Source organism: Protopterus annectens, chromosome 7.part0, assembly GCF_019279795.1.
Source record: "Protopterus annectens isolate FY-2018-M chromosome 7.part0, PAN1.0, whole genome shotgun sequence".
Taxonomy (NCBI): Eukaryota; Metazoa; Chordata; order Ceratodontiformes; family Protopteridae; genus Protopterus; species Protopterus annectens.
In genome coordinates this window covers 1,662,288,316-1,662,306,749 of record NC_056739.1, presented here as the reverse complement: position 1 = coordinate 1,662,306,749, position 18,434 = coordinate 1,662,288,316, and the positions used below count along the sequence as shown (strand labels likewise).

The following is an 18,434-nucleotide window of genomic DNA, read 5'->3' as shown; positions in this document are numbered from 1 at the left end:
ATGCCAAAGGGGGCATTATATTCAAAAATTAGCCATATAAGGGAAAAATACAGGGATGTTATGACCTCCTTGTCCCTGGATGAGATACCCTTGCTTATGAGGTGTGTCATGTAGAAAGTTTTCCGTCCAACAGAAGCAACATGGTGGTCAAAAGTCAAGTTGTTATCAATCTGGGGGCCCAAATCCCTCATGCCTGATTGTGTGTTTAGGACATTATTAATGTGATAATATGTGGGGACGTCACTCTCCCAAAAGCGGATGATGTTGCATTTGTTGGCATTCAGCTTGAGGCATTCTTTCTGGCACTAGTCATTTGTTTGGGTGAGACCCTCTTGGAGGATGTCCCCATCAATTGGGGAATTGATGACCACACCCAGCATGCAATCATCTGCAAACCTGGCCAGACATAGACCACTGGTTTTGGCCTGCACCTCAGAGAAGTACATCCTGAATAACAGAGTCCCCAAGATGGATCCCTGGGGTACACCACTCATTATGGGTCTACTGCTTGAGGTGGCATCCTCTATTTTGATTAGGTGGGTTCATCAGTGAGCCAGTTTGCTACCCTTCTGGTAACATACAGATTGACTTAGTTTATCTATTATGCCTGAGTTGGGAATAGTGTCAAAGGCTTTGGCCAGGTCAAGGTAGGAGGTGTGCACCATCTTTCCCTCATCCATGGCTTTGGTGACTGTCTCAAAAAAGTCGACCAAATTTAATAGACATGACCTCCCCTTGACAATGTCAAACTGTGTGAGTCAAGTGTTTCGAGGTTGCCAATGTCCCTGTTAATGAGGTTCATGATAATCCATTCCATGGCCTTGCAGATCAGGCTAGTTAGGCTGATGGGTCTATAATTTCCCAGATCGGTGGATGCTCCACCTTTGTGTAAAGGGATGACAGTGGCTGTCCTCCACTCGCCTGAGACAAAGCCAGTACTCAAGCTTTGGATGAATAGGGTGCCTAATGGTGATGCATGTTCTTGGCTGATTTCATGTAGGATGCAACCTAGGATGTTATCAGGTCTCATGGAGGCTGTCTTTTTTGCCTTTAAAAGGGCACTGATGACCTGTTTCCTAGAGATAAAGGGAGGGAGGCAGGTACTGGGGAAGACCTGATTTACTTATGGGGGGATAAAGGGCTAAACTTTTCACTGAATCTGTCAGCCAGTAGGTTGGATATAGCTACAACATTTGTGTATGTGGTGTCCTTGACCACCAGTTCTGAACAGACCTGGGTGGTTCCATTGAGATTATGGATATATGTGAAGAGAGCCTTATGATTGGCTCTAGTAGATTTGGCCAGTTTGACTCAAATGTGGCTTTAGAGGATTTCAGTAGTGTTCTTATTTGCTTGTTCAGGCTAAGGAGAGATTGCTTCCAGTTGGGCACCTGCTCCTTCTTGGTCCTGGACAGCAATTTTTTTCCTATTGTTATATAGTTTGTTCATTGCAGATGTCCACCAGACAAGCTTACTCTTCCTTGTGGAAGATGATTTTGTCCTGTCAGGTATTCCTGATTCCATGCATCTATATAAATGCTTGTATAGCACTTTGGTGTAGATTTGGACATCTGTGCCAGTTCCTACAGAAGGGGAGGGGGCTGCAAAGCTGTTTATACCATCCCCCAGTAGGTTGTAGTTAGCTTAGGAGAAGTTTTTTGTTTGATCATAGCTAGAGGGGGGTCAGGGGAGATAGTGACTTCAAAAGTGACTGCTTTGTGGTTGGATCTTACCAGGGATGATGATACTATAGGGGTGCTGTAGTGGTTACTCATGTTGGTTAATACCAAGTCCAAGATAATATCACCTCTTGTGTGGGTATGGACTAGCTACTCCAAGGCATTTGCATTGATGCAATTGAAGTATCTCTGGGCATTTGTGTTCTGGCATGAGTAGTTTTTCCAATCTATGGTTGGCTAGTTAAAGTTGCCCAGGATGAGAGTAAAGGATTGAATCATGGTAGATTCCAAGAGGTCCAGACAGGTGGATTGGGCATCTTGAGTCAAATTTGGGTGTCTGTACGTAGCTATGATTGTCAATGGTTAACTGCACCTGTAGTGTCTCCTGTGCATCATACTGTTTGACCAGCCTGGAGGTGTGTGTGTCTTTAATATATATTGAAACTCCACCTTCTTTGGCTTTGCTGCCCACAGTTTGGGGTCTGAATGTATGATAGGATGAGTACCCATATAAGGGTGGGGTACTCTCCGCAGCTTAGAACCAGGTCTGTGTGACTGCACAAATGTCAACATCTTAAAGGATTCCTATCACCATTAGGTACCATCTTCCAAATACAGTAAACACAGCAGGAAAATGTTTTTTATTTATTTTTATTTTAACAGAAATGGAGTAAACAGAAGATAATTCAAGGTTTGGAAAATAAGTGGGTGGGCCTTCCCAAGTGATCTCACTGAAGTCGGTAGAATGAACTGATGAAGTGGTACTTGGAGGATTGTCCAACATCAAACTTATAGTAGAGGCGGGCAACTCTAAAGCCGCCAAGTTGTAAGAACACAGCAGCAGTTGGGTAGGTGGGTGGGAAAAATAAAAAATGAAGACAGAATCAGAACAGGAAAAGGAATCTTGCAATAAAACCCTGAGATATGTTCACAAAACACAACCTCTGAATTCTGTTAAAACAAGAACCTAAGAGCATTATTGAGATTCATAGGAAACATCAGTAATCATCCTGTCATGCTGCAGATGACAGAGGGAAAAGAGAATCAGTAAGTTTATCATGGTACTCTTTAGTGGTAGTAATGGAAATCCGGCTTCTTCCACTCACTTGATAAAAGTACACAGATTATAACTGACTGCACTTGATTAGTGCAGAGGGCAGTCATAGAATTAAAGGCAGATAAGGAAGAACTTTAAGATGATTTGATCTTGTGTTTAAACTGCATTAAGTGATGACAGCTAGTACACAGCAAATAACGAGCATGACAATGACAGTTGCAGAGATACACTTTGGGTGTGGAAAGCATGACAAAAAAGATGGTAATTGAAACATCACAGTAAAATGAGATATATATATTTACAGAAAATGTTTTGAGTGCATGAGAAATGCTTATTAGACAAAATACTTCTTTAGCATTATGCCTTCACCCATATCACCTTACCTCAGATCCCTACTTCTGTTCTCAGTTCTTTCTTTCCTTCACCTTCCCTACATCTTAACTGCCTATGAACATTTTCATTACTCTAACTTGCAACAGCCCACTAAACAAACATCCCTTCCTGCTCTACCATCCACCCTGAAACATATAAACATACCATCTACTACCAACTATTTCCTTCCACTGTATCATAGAGTCACCAATATTACCTATCTACACTACCATGTTAAGAGAGCACATAACATACTAAATCTTTCTCTCATTCACACATATAGACTACACCTTCACCTCCTACTAGATGGTGACATTCACCCCAACCCCAGCCCTATCAATAAAAGCCCCATCTTCCCAACAAAACCCTCTCCCTCTCATACCCCTACAAGGCCTCCTAGCTCCCTCTTCTTAGCCCACTTAAACATACATAGTATCAATAGTAAAGTAACTCACCTTCATGCCCTACTGGATGTACATATCTTTTACATTCTATGTTTAACTGAGACATGGCTAAAACCATCTACCCCAGACTATGAAATCACCCCTCCAGGATATATTATTTTAAGAGGGGATCACCTTCACAAGAAGGGAGGGGGCGTAGCCTTAATATACAACGCAGGGCTCCACCTTACACTACTTGATACATACCCTCCATCTGGTACCAATTCTGAAACTCTTTTTGCTAAGCTACAACTAAACACTTGTAAGTCCATCTACATTTTATGCTCATATCTTCCTCCAGGTAATAACATCAACTCCCTTGAAAATATCCTTAGCTGGCTGTCCACTAACTTTCCTCAAGAAACCATTGTGCTAGGTGACTTTAATATCAGCTGGAATACCTGCAATTCTGATAACCCTACTAACCACATAAACCTAAATGGCTTCTCTCAAACTATCACCTTACCTACTAGAATCCATAAACCCACCAACAAAGAATCCACCCTAGACTGGATCCTTGCAAATACTCACTCCCCAAGCTATATGGCAGGCATCTTCCTTGATGACATTAGTGATCACCCACTAACCTATTTCATTCGACAAAAGACCTACACACCAAGCCCTATAACCTTCAGAACTACTCGCTCCAATAAACATTTTAACCCTGAGCACTTCCAAAATGAATTGAGAGTTTGCAACTGGTCACCCTTAAAACACCTCCAACTACACGAAGCAGTGGCATACTTCAATTCTAAGTTCCTTGAAATCCTAGACTACCATGCCCCTTCTTGTACCCTAAGGAATAGCACCAAAACTGCAGCATGGCTTACAAAGGAAACTAAACAAAAAATTTTGCTAAGAAACAAACTTTGGGCCAAATGGCGCTCTTCCAAAGACCCATCTGAGCGCTTAAAATTTCAACGGCTCAGAAACTCTACTAAAACTTCTATACTATTGGACAAAAAAAGTCTTCTTCTTTCAACTTCAACAAGCCAACCAACAAAATCCTCAGAAATTGTGGTCAGGAATTAATAGACTCCTTCATCCAGGCTGCTCTAAGACACCTACCCCATCCAGAATTACCCAAGACACTCCCAAACATATTGCTGACTCATTTAATAACTTCTTTACTGAAGCTATCCAGTCAATTGCTAACTCACTACCTCCTGTATCCTCTACTTCACCCCCATCCTCCTATACCTCTCCACCCTCTTCCAACTCCAACCTATCCCTACATCCCTCATCTGTACTCTCCTTCAGAAACTCAAACCATCTACCCCTTCAACTGACCTCTTACCTGCTAAGTATCTTCAAATAGCAGCCAAAGGTATTAATTATCCTATCTCTATCCTAATAAACAAACCATTAAAGAAAGTACCATCCCATCTATCTGGAAAGTCTCACACATTATCCCCCTACATAAGGATGGCAACTCAACAGAACTTTCCAACTTTTGTCCTATTGTCGTACTCTCACCCATAGCTAAAATCATGGAAAATGCATCCACTATCAATTACTAGACCACCTTCTCCTAAATGGCCTATTAGCCAGCTCTCAGCATGGCTTTCGACCCTTCCATAGCACCACTACTGCCCTCCTGTCATTTTCTGACCACATTAACAAAAACCGTAACAACTACACCCTGTCCTCTGCTATCTTTATTGATCTTTCTAAAGCATTAGACATGGTTAACCATTAACTACTCTTGAATCTTCTCAAGCCCTATCACTAGATACTCTAGCACTACAGTGGTTCAAATCCTACTTAGATAACAGGCAACAAGCAGTGCTTTGGGTAAACACTCTATCTGCCCTTCTTCTTGTCACCTTTGGTGTACCCCAAGGATCTATTTTAGGCCCTCTTCTATTCTCCATCTTTATAAATGATCTATTAGTATTCCTCAAGCTGTAACTGTACAATACGCTGATGACTCCACATTAATATCCTCAGCTACAGGGCCTTCTGAACTGCAGTCCCTTACCCAAAATGTCTTTGAGCTTGTAGAAGAATGGTTTCTACAATGCGGTGTTCTCCTCACCCCAAAAAAGACTAAACTAATATTTACTCCTTCACAAAAATCTACCCCATTTCACTTTTCTATCAAATCCAAAAATGGCACAGTCATTTCTCCTGACACTTCTACCAAACTCTTAGGACTTACTATTGACCACAGCCTTAACTATGATACTCACATCAACTCCACAATAAAATCAGTTAACCGTAAACTAGGCTCCCTCTACAACATTAAACCCTTCCTTACTCCCACAACCAGAACTACTATTGCCCACACCCACCTTATCTCTACTCTCTTTTATGCCTCACCTATATACACTAATCTATCTAAAACTAACCTCAACAAGCTTGCAATCTCCTACAATAGTATAGCTAGATTTGCTACCGGCTCCCCCTTTAGAACCCATCACTGCCAATATCTGAATCAACTGGGTTGGCTTGAACTGCACAATCAGATTTTATTTCAACAACTAATTATTACCCATAAAACCCTTTATTATCCAGGTAAAACACCAATTCTCACAAATCTTATCAGCTCATATAACAATCTTACAAATCTACGCTCAGCCAACAAACTACCGGTATCTATACATAAACCCTACAATAAAGAAGGTGATTCCCTCTTCTCTAATGCAGTGGGTAAAAGCTGGAACCTACTTCCTTCTGAACTTACCTCTCTCTCCTCTACTACACTTTTCAAAAATAAACTTAAATTATATCTTGCTAGCCACTGGCTATGTCCCTGTACTAACCCAGACTAAGATGTCCTCATCCTGTTATCATTATCATCTATTTCTTTTCCACCTCTACTCAGTTTTCACTTTAAAGTCCACTACCTCTATGTTGGACTTATTCTACCCAAGATAGACATAATGAACTCCTCCCCTGTCGCTCTGAGTTACTACCCCTCAACTAATTTTCTCCCAGCTCTGTTCTCTTTAAACTAGTCTCTCCTGCTGATCCATACTCAAAACTTTGTTCTGGAATCTCCCTCATCCTTCTGAAAACTTCCTTCCCACAGTGATTGGAAAGAAAAAAAAAAGGGGGGGGGGTGTGTCTTATTTTGTTCTACTTTCTTTCCAGACTAGTATCTTTAATTGAAGTTTAATGTTTTGAAACTGAATTTTTAATGTGCTGTTTGTTTTATTTGGAGCTTTTCTCCCCGGGCCTCTACTGAAAATGGACACATATCCAGTTAGACTAGCCCGGTCAACAAATGTAAAATAAAAAATAAATAAATATATCTATATATCTCTATATATGTATATCTATCTATATAGATAGATAGATGTGTGTGTGTGTGTGTGTGTGTGTGTGTGTGTGTGTGTGTGTGTGTGTGTGTGTGTATATCTATCTATATCCACCTCTCTCTCTTGTGCTCTCTGTCTGTCTCTCTCTCTATTTATATATATATATATATATATATATATATATATATATATATATATATACATTTTTTTTAGTGTGACTTAGAGCATGTGCATGTTGGGTCAGATTAAGTAATTTGTTGGATAGCTTGGTGTTACACAGGGTTTAGAATCTCATGTGCTGTGCTTTTTATGAAGAATAGAAGCATGTTTTTGTTTTCACCTAGGAGTTAATGTATTTCCTTTTGTCTTTCTTTTCAGTCTATGATGACAGAGCATTTGACCTGTTAAATAACTCCATAGGAATACTGGTCAGCACTGCTGTGGAACTGAATATCAGCGGAAAGAACTTGAAACCAGCAGGTAAGAGGAATGTCTAAATAATTTAGCAGCACCTATGATGCAAACAGAAACATTTAATTTTTTTTTTTTTAAATAAAGCAAATCATTAATGCAGCAGTTTATATTAGGAATTTGGAGGACTAAGTAAAGAATCTGCTGTGATTTTCAGAATGACTATTAAAGGTCTATAACTACTTTAGATTAATTTCAAAGAAGCCTTGTAGCAACAGATGGATCCCAATAACCCTGATCACATTTATTTCTAATACCCCTGTAATTTTTTTTGTATTTCTACTGCCAAACATTGACATTTTGACCCATGAACTCAAACCATAACTTTTTGCAGTACTGTAGCATGGCTGATGGTATTACGTGATTTCACCTTATGAAATCCATCTTGCTTTATTAGCAGTTTTACTGCCTTTTTTAGTGTCACTTAAGAACAAAATGTTTCTAAAACTACATAACTCCTTTATATTGAAGATTCTAAAGCTGCCTGGTTCGCTTTCATTAAGGATGTACTTTTATAATGCAGATGCAAAATTACAAAAGCATTATTTATGCATCACACATAATCCCAATCATATGGCACTTTGCATTGTAGAAGAATAAAAACCATCAAATTCTGAATGCAAATGAAGACAATTTGGCATACCCAGTCATACTATAGGATTAGACTACAGAGATTGGAGAGCCCCTCACATCCTCTTTGTTTTATCTTCTAGCTATGGAATTATCTTTTAATTGCAGTGACTGATCCTGCCATGGAATATGGATTATGTAACATTTTCATGGATTTTCAGAAACTGTATCAATATTCTATCCCCCATTTACAATATCAGCAGATTACTTCATAATTTTTCAAAACTATAGGATAATATATATCTTCCTATCAAGCTGAATTTATAACCTTTAACTAGGACTCAATAAACATGGTCTATAATTGTATAGGACTGACAAAAGGTAAAAATTACATACTAGAGTCTTGAAAAATTCACTGAAGGGCCCCGACCCCCTGGAGTAACTACATAAGCTAACTTTGGGCTCCTAAAAACAGAGGTGGCTAAATTCACAGCACCCATGCAAATGGAGGTCAGTTGCATAACCGCCGAATCATACACCAATTCACTGTACGAACACATACACAAATGCATGGATCTCGCCATACCCAATAGAACCAAGACGCTCCCCTCCAAGAAAAGGAAGCCAATCTGGTGGTCCATCGCCATAAACAAACTCTACAACAGAAGGAGGAAACTGATGTGGAATAAGGTGAAGTCCCAAGACTGGAAAAACTCCCTTATCAGCCTCAACAAAAAGTTAAGATCCCTCATCAAATCCTCTAAAGCAAGCTATGAAAACAAAATTGCAGCAGATAGTAAATACAACCACAAGGCCTTCTATAGTTATGTAATGAATCTCCACAGCAATACCCAGATTTGCTCTGAGCTACTGCACAGTGGTACTTCCTATACCGAGTCAATGCATATTGCCAATATACTGACCGACAGATTCAGTGGCAACTTTACCCCCTCCTCCCCCAAGGGACCAGTCACAATACCAGTAGATTGCCAGGCAGCCAGTATTACAGCTGCACAGGTTAAAATAGCACTACCCAAGGCCAAGAATACAGCTTCTATGGGACCTGAAAATATCCCTGGCTGTGTTCTAGGTGAACTACAGAGTGAACTGGCACCTCACCTGTGTGTCCTGTTCAATCACAGCCTCACCTCAGGCTTTGTCCCTACCAAATGGTGCTCTACTTCAGTCACCCTCTCCACAAAGGAGGAGTGACTGCACACCCTGGAAACTATCACCCCATTAGCCTGATGAGTCTGAGATGCAAAGATATGGAACGCATCATCATGGACCTAATAAACAAGGATATAGGGAATCTCCAAACTCTGTATCGTACACAGTTTGGTTTTGTGAAGGGTAGATCATGCCTTCTCAATTTGGTCAACTTCTTTGACTCAGTCACCAGAGCTGTGGATGAAGGCATGGTGGTTCATACAGCCTACCTTGATCTGGCCAAGGCTTTAATACCATTCCCCACTCAGGAATCATAGAAAAACTCACTAAGCTAGGCATTAACCCCTATATCACTAGATGGGTTGCAAACTGGCTCACAGGTAGACCCCACAGTGTGAAAGTAGCTGACTCCAAGTCAGACTGCCGACCAGTCATGAGTGAAGCCCCACAGGGTTCAGTCCTGGGTCCTCTCCTGTTTGGTATCTACTTCTCTGAAGTCCAGACCAGCATGAAGGGACTCTGGCTGACAAAGGTTGCAGATTATTGCAAGTTTGGAGATATTATTAACTCCCTGAGTGATGTTGGCATCCTGCAGAAAGGCCTCACTGAGACCAACGACTGGTGTCAGAACCATGGCCTTAAGCTCAATGCCAAAAAATGTGTCGTCATCCCCTTTGGGAAAAACCCAGTTCCCATGAATTACCACATCAATGGTAGTCCACTGAACACAGAAGGCATTATAGGAGATATGGGAACACAGGTTGACAGCAACTTCTCTTTTGACCACTACATTGCCACTGTGGTCAGAAAGTCCTTCTATGTGGCACATCTCATTACTAAGAATCTTACATCCAGGAAGAAATAGGTCATTGTCTCCCTCTACTCTTCCCTCATTAGGCTAATTATTGAGTACAATGCCTCATTTGGCATGTACCTCACTAAACACCTTCAACAACTGGAAAGGCCACAAAAGTACCTCACAAAGAGGATCTTAGGCCTTAAACATTTGTCCTGTATGGACAGACTAAAAAAAACTGCAACTATTCTCTGTCTCATATCACCTACTTAGAGGTGATCGCTGCTTGACTTACAAAGCCATATCTGACCAAGCTCTGTTAGAAATGCTACATCTAAAGAAATCCCAATCCCTCCACACCACACACTCCAGAGACCTCAACCTCATTACCACAATCAACAGAACATGCTGGAGGGACAGGTTCATATCCCAGAGACTGCCCATGCTATGGAATAGACTTCCCATACATGTCAAGCAGAGCACCTCACTGGCCCTCTTCAAGAAAAATCTTGATGAGTGGGTGGGAAATAGAAAATTTACCCCAGGGATCACTCCAGTGGCTTTAGTCAACAGAGGCACTGGGAACTAAGGTCAGGTGGCACGATGCCAGGGTAATCCTATGGGCTAGGCTTGTAAAGGCTCCAGGGCCATTAGTCTAGTACACACCTATGAACCTATGAACCAATGAACCTATACTCTGATGCTTTAGTGTCCTAGCCAGGTACATAGTAAGTATGTACCATCTTCCACAATTCACATCACGGTATAAAAAAGCTCACTGCTCGTGGCAGTCCCACTGTAGACTACCAGCACTGAAATAAATATACATATGGCTGATAACACCTGCACTAATGATTTGCTCAGCTGAATGTTGCTGAGTAACAGCAGCAGACTACACACAGCGTTTCATTCTTTAGTAATGTTTAAAAATAGGTACTCACTCTGAGGAGACAGAAAGTGCAGCTCTGTGCACACTGACCTTCTATGGGAACCACATATACTCTGTCATAACAATGCAAAATATCTCCTAAAATGTCAGCTTGACCACCAGTGGATTACCAGATTTACACAATATTTAAATGACAATGGATCTACAGTCTTGATGAGTGTAAACCTATATGAATAATGCAGTGTTGAGATTGTGGAACAGCACATACCCTGATTTATGGACATACACCTGTCACTTGACAGCTGTTTATAGTGCCCACGCACTACCAAAATGCCTAGTTCTATGCATGCTTTAGACAAAAACTATGGACTCAAGTCTTTGTCCAGTGCAACAAATCAGAGCTCACCGATGGGTGGCATAGTCTGCATTAAGTACCTTTGCATATGTACAATGACATGATTTTATACGATCTTCTAATTTAACTCCTGGTGCCAACTCCTACTGCCCTTTCAATGTTCAATATGTATAATGAAGACATACAGATGATATGTGCAGCCTGAATCTAACTTCCTGGGAAAGACATTGCAGTCACAAAATGCACATATACTATATGCATATATAATACATGCGTAGTCTTGGTCCATGGCATGTCATGTTTCCATCTGGGTTAGCTTGGTCTTGGGTGAGGGTGATTCCATTTTATGAATTGCTTATTACTAGACTACATACTTCCTTGAAGGGAACACACACTTTATTGATGAATATGGTTGCCCATTTTCATATCAAAGCCTATTAATTTGATGTCAGGATGTATGGTATTGACACTTCCCACAGGATCACTTTGTAGAGTTTTACAGGAAGATTATACCCTTCCTGTTTTTGCCTTGTTTGCCATACCAGGTATGATATTTTTATTAAGGATGTATAGCTATGCACAACTGAGTCAGTTGTGTACAGTGGATATTTATGAGGCAAAAGGAGATAATACCATGTGAACAGGTAACACAAATATAAAATAAATACAATAAGATAAGATATAAGAACTATAATAGCAATATAACTGAACTTTGATAAAGAAAATGCATTATAACATTATAACGCTTCTCATTTAAATATTGTAATAAAAGAAAATCACAATTTCTGTTTTCTATAATTGCAGTAGGAGTTTTTGAATCCTTATAAACTGCTATGGGAAAAAGCTGATCATTGATTTCAATTTGTAAATATGTCTTTCTTTGCTTGTTTCAGTTGTTGGAGTGAAGCTGGACTTAGAATACTGGTTAGCTAAATTCCGTATACTTGCCAGCAACCAGACAGACCGAGACCCAACAGGATCAAGAAAGGTGATTATTTAATTCCAAGTTGCACTAATTGTTCCATTTATATGGACATTTTAGTAATTTTAATGATGGAGTATAGTCTACATAATATCAAGAATTTGACAGTTACATAGATTCAATTCTTGTCATAATATGTGTAAGATTTTTTAGTTGTGCTGTTGTGTAATAGGCATATTTGAAAACAGAAAAAAGGCTGCTAAGAAAAAGAGCACAATGGTTGGAGGGGTTCCGAGAGTGTTCTTTGATAGTTATGGAGCTCAGAAAATGGCAAATCAGAATATGGTCTCAACTTACATTTTTGTATATTGGTTATTTCATTGTGAGTGGAATAGAATCATGCTCCAGTTATTCTCCAGTTAAAGGATTCATTGTTTTTCTAAATAGCATATATTTCAAGGTTTTGTCATTGAAAATTCTGTTTGTATTACTGTGTGTGTGTATGTGTGTGTGTGTGTGTGTGTGTGTGTGTGTGTGTGTGTGTGTGTGTGTGTTTGTGTGTGTGTGTGCTAACATAACTCTTTCAACACAAGTATGCCAGGTAAGTATACATTTTTTCAATCCCAGTAGATGAATCGACCAATCTGGCCAATCGCATCATTTTTATAGTGTTAGTTTTTTAGAATTTTGGTTTTGCAATTTCTTAAACTTATTTTGGTATTTCTGTTTCTGTTTTACTCTTCTATATTGCTAAATACGTTATCACATATCACAAACACAGATGCCATCTTCTTTATAATGCCAAATATCATTAACTAAAACTATGTTCTTAATTTGGGACAAAATAATTATCTTAATCTGTAATCCACAACAGCTTTTGTAAGGATCAGAAAGGGGTAGATTTTACCAGTATGTGAAAATTAATAAATAGGATACAGTTTTCCCCACAGCAAATGGATGTGTTTAAATAAAATTCAAATCATCTTAAAATTGTGGTTATGACATCTTATTGCCTTCATCTTTTGATAGAAATAGAAGAGGTGCTGCCAGTTGTGTAGACTCCAAAACTCAAGTATATTTCAAGGAACATAATAAAAAATGCTTTTCTAAAGCTTGAGGAAAAGCATAAATCAGGAGAATAGTCTGTCTACACAGTTGTCATGGTCCAATAAAAAACTACACAGACACCCACAGACATTTGACGACCTTTATTATAATGAATCATAAAATAGTAACATGAAAACTTTATTGAAACAATCAAATTCAGCTCACTGCACAGAATAAAATAAACATAAGGGCAGCACACCTGCTCACCCTTGGATAAGCAGCGTCCCCCACTTGCTCACTTATCAATGTAAAAACAAGGCAGCGTCCCTGCTCACCTTAGTATATCACCAATTCAGTCCATCCACTCAAAGTCTTCCACCATCAGACTTCACCACCTCACCTTCCAATTATCCTCCTGAGGAGGAAACAGAAAAGGGGCAAGCCTGTCACTCTTCTCCCCCCACCAAATGAATACTAAAACAGGATGGGCTGGGAGGGCAACAAGATCACACCAAATGTGCCTCCCAACACTAAATCCCACCTCAAAACCCCCTAAAACCCGCCCCTTAATCCTACCTCACTTCCTCCCTCAGCTTCCCACTTGCTTAACCCTTTCCCATCTCCTCCCTACCCACACACTTAACCCATCTTACCTACCTCACTGCATCCCGACTTCTCCCCCCCACCCCACACTAAAGTTGTCCCATGACAACTTCTTCTGTTCCCAAACTTCACTTCTTTCAGGAAGTTGTTTAACAAGAGAGTGAGGATGCAATCAACATTCTGACATTTCTGTATTGTTCCTTCTTTTCAAACAAACACTTCAGTATTTACTGACAGAAAACAAAAGTCGGTCATTTCCTTCCATTTTTAGTAGAAGTTATATATTGTTCTTTTTCCTGACACTGAATACTAATACCTTTCCTGCCCCTGGATACTCCTCCAAAACTTGCCCTTCAAAAATGTGTTGTCCCTACCTGTTTGCCCTGCCATGATTTAAAGTACTTGTGCCCATACATACCTCTATCCCAATCCAAAATCTAGATTTATATATGGATCTGCACACACACATATATGTGTGTATGTGTATGTATATATATATATATATGTATATATATATATATATATATGTATATATATATATATATATATATATATCTATGGGTTCATGTTATATGAACGAAATGCCACTTCAATGACACATACTTGGACAAGGCCACATCACCGACAATGTAAAACCTCGAAATAACACATCACTGATGACCATTTCATAGAATCCAAAATCACAGACACAAATATCAATGAAACCTTGCTGCCATGAATAACTGCCAACTCTACATAATGCGACCGTGAATAACTCAAAGTATATCATGTCCTGTAGTGCACCACACATCGCCCATAATAACCAGTGAAATTAATCTGCAAACTATATATCAACATGTATTAGTAAGTAGTGTAAACACACACACACCTTTGCAAAACATGAGCATAGCAGTCATGTCAACTTCCCAAAACTGAATATACATTTCAGGATTATTACAGTTTCAGTAATTTAGCTACTGCTTTCACAAACTTCACATCCATTATAGTTCTAAACTATGCATGTCTCTTCATCAACTTACGCCGTTTTGGGGACAAAGGCATACCAGTTGCCATCAGAAGTCTAAATTCATCAACTCTATTCTGTTCCCTGGTAAGCACATTCAGTAACACAGCCAAATCAGTTCCCCTGCCACCCAGCAAGCACTTTATATACCTATGCCATGCCTCCATGCTATTCTGTGTTCTAGGGAGGAATAGCTGATTTATCTCTGAAATAATGGTAGAAATCTCAGAGTAGACATAGTCCTTGTACTGAACTTTCTCAATTTCCTATATATATATATATATATATACCAATCAGAGAAATACCGTAGCAGCTCTCTTTACTCTGGTGGAAAGATGTCTCTCAACTGCTGAAATGTCTCGATGACATCCCCTTCATTAAAAAATGCAAGTGCTATTAGACTCTTCGCATGCAGTTGAAAAGCCATATTAGTATTGTATAATGAACACAGAGATAGTTGTTGAAGCTTATGCCAAATATTCGGCGAAAATGAAATAGGAACCCTTTGGAAACAGCCCCATTCACATTCCGGCATATACTCTTCATAGCAACAATCTCATAGTCAGAAAGCACATATCGGACAGCTGGTTCAAATGTATTGTCAGACATTAAATGATAAATAGCATGCCACATATAGTTGTATGATTTCAAAGATTTCTTGGACATTAAGCAGTAGACAAGAGGAATAGCCTTACTATACATCCCAAAGTTCACTAAACCGTGAACACTATATGGCTGTCTACAGCACACACCCTTAGAGAAGAAAGTGCCATCCATAAGCCAAATTGTGGCTCTACTTAAATTGTAGAGGTTATGTAGGGTACTAAACACTACTACAGTAGTTCCAGTACTAGCATCACATAAACATTTGCTGATAAACAGTCTGCTTTAAGTTGGTTGTGGTTATTGTTAGACTGTCATCTCTCTCTGCTAAGAATACTTTGCACCATACATGTTTTACCTGCTGTAACAGTGATTTCCTATCTTGGACTTCATGAATGGTAGCGAGAGAAGTGGAGGCTAATGCATCGTCCACTACTAGACAGGAATTTTCTCTACTTAACCTAGCCCTTTCCTTGACATCGCTACACACAATATACTTTTGTATTTCCCCAGGTTCACCTGCATGGTTATGAGGTACTGACATTTCCAGCCATTCACCATCAGCAACTACCGCTGTTACAGCTCTACCTCTGCACTTGTCAGACATTTTGTATTTACATCCCCAGTACTTCCTGCCTTGCCTGCTTCTCTCCCATTGATAAATAAATCCATCAATAATGAGCATTTCTTTGCTACAATGAGACGGCATAGTATGGTATATGTTCTGTACAACACCAGGACCGTTCCTCTGGAACTCATCCATTTCTTTTTCTCAGTGGTACAACGTACAAGCTCTGTGGTTTAACCTTATTGTTTATAACATCTGTTAGAGGCAGGTAACTGGATGTTACTTCATGTAGTTTAGGCTCAGAAAGTTCAGTCGGTGAATTACATGTTGGTGATGTTATTTTTCGTGTAATTGGGCTGTCGGTGATGTGGTCTCATCCAAGTAAGTGTCATTGAAGTGGTGTTTCTTTCATATAACATGAACACATATATATATATATTTATGTGTATGTGTATTAAATTTAAATGTTTATTGAGTGGGTTACATTGAACATTTATTAAAATATGCACACACACACACACACACACACACACACACACACACACACACACACACACACACACACACACACACACACATTTTTAGGATCTTGGAGCCATCCTGTCTTTGTGCTTAGAAAGGAAAGCACTGCTCACATTATAAGTTAGGAATCAGTACTTGCTTTTCACGAATGCAATCTGAGATGAAAATAAAATCAGAGTTGTTTCACTCTGTCTAAAGTATAATCATAAATGTAGCTAGCATATCAGTCTCTGAGGCAATAAATGGTCTCTGCAAATTTCCAGGATAGACCTTATGAGTACTTTTAAATATTTACTAGTTTCTACTCCCTTAAAGAACCAGCATTGGCTTTCATAGCAGAAGTCACTCTGGATAAATTTTATACAGAACTGCAGAAATATTGGTGTTGGATCACAAAACAGCACAGATGTGGGGGTAGTCAATCCTTTCCTCACTGTTGTATGATCTCAAAATTAATATACATACACACACACACACACATATATATATATATATATATATATATATATATATATATATATATATATATATATATATATATATATATATATATATATATATATACATATATATATATATATATATATATATATATATATATATATATATATATATATATTCATAGGTTCATAGGTAGCTACTAGGCTATCTGCCCGAGGGCATTTATAAGCCTAGCTAGAGTGTGTCAGCTTTCACCACCCTATTGATTAATTAACTGAGCCACTGTCAAGAAGAGCCAATGAAGTGATCCCAGGGGAGTATTTTCTGTTACCCATCCACTCGTCAAGCTTTCTCTTGAAGATTGTTAGTGAGGGGCTCTGCCTAATGTAGTTAAGAATTTTGTTCCAAAGCATGGGGAGTCTCTGTGACAAGAATCTGTCCCTCCAGCATGTTCTATTTATTGTTGTGGCGAGGTTTAGCTCACTAGAACGAGTGGCTCGCAGTGACTTGGATTTCTTTAGATGGAGCATGTCCATCATTTCTGAGTTGGACATGGCTTTGTAAGTCAGGCAGAGATCACCTCTGAGTAAGTGATATGCCATTGAGTACAGCTGGAGTTTTTCCAGTTGGGCTGCATAGGACATATGTTTGAGGCCAGTAGTCATCTTGGTGAGGTACTTTTGTGTTCTTTCCAGGTGTTGGAAGTGTCTTGTGAGGTACATCCCAAATGGGGCATTGTACACTATGATGGGTCTGATGAGTGAGGAGTACAGGGACACTATAACCTCTTTATTTCTAGATGCAAACCCTTAGGTAATTAGATGGGATACATAGAAGGATTTCCTAACTACTTTGGCAATATGATTGTCAAAGAAGAGATTACTATCTACCTGGGTTCCCAGATCGCTTATTACCTCTTCTGTATTTATCAGTCAGCATAGAATTCCTTATGGAATGATACTGCTTTTAGTGAATTTTGAAACTTTATCTTAGAATTTGATGAGATTGCTATGTTTAAAATCCCCAAATTCTGAGATATTAGTTGTAGTGGTTTTAGACAGTGTGAAGGTGAAAATCATTAGTGTATGATCTGACCTTAACTGTGAAGGAGATTTCAAGGGAATAGTGTATACCAATGCTACATTTGTAAGGACCAGGTCAAGAATATGTCCTGTGGTGGATTTGATAACAATCTTGTACCGGGAGTTTTTGTCTATCAGATCTAAATCTTCTGGTTATATCCATACTGCAGTTTGCTGAAGGGTATGTAAAGTTTCCCAGGATAATGAAGTTCCTGTTTATCAAGTGCATTTTGGAACCTTACACAATTTTCTGGGTTTCCTGTAACAGGCTATAAACATGTAGCTTGTCCTGATCAGAGTGATTTCAGAGCTCAGTAATTTCAATTTGTAAGTACCTGGGAGTCTGTCTGGAGGTTATATGGTCTTAACAAATTTGAAAATGACACCTTACTTGCCATCAGGTCTGAAGGCATGATATGCAAAACACCCAGGTATTTAGAGGCTGATTTTAAAACATTTAGACAAAATTTCAGTAATTACACACATACAGGTGCATTCCAAATGCTTGAGAGCCTCAAGATTGGGCACTTTACTGATGAGACGTCTTGACATTTTGCATAGCCACTTTAACGTGATCC

General features: G+C 39.2%; 1 protein-coding gene across 1 annotated transcript in view; it reads left to right on the top strand.

Moving 5' to 3' along the window:
• The window catches only part of CACNA2D2 (calcium voltage-gated channel auxiliary subunit alpha2delta 2), a 5,241,953-nt gene that overhangs the window by 5,062,027 nt on the left and 161,492 nt on the right, over positions 1 to 18,434 (top strand). The window contains exons 28-29 of the mRNA XM_044078189.1: positions 7,193 to 7,294; positions 11,959 to 12,053. Coding sequence (XP_043934124.1) covers positions 7,193 to 7,294; positions 11,959 to 12,053 — 197 coding nt within the window. The remainder of the gene's footprint in view (positions 1 to 7,192; positions 7,295 to 11,958; positions 12,054 to 18,434) is intronic.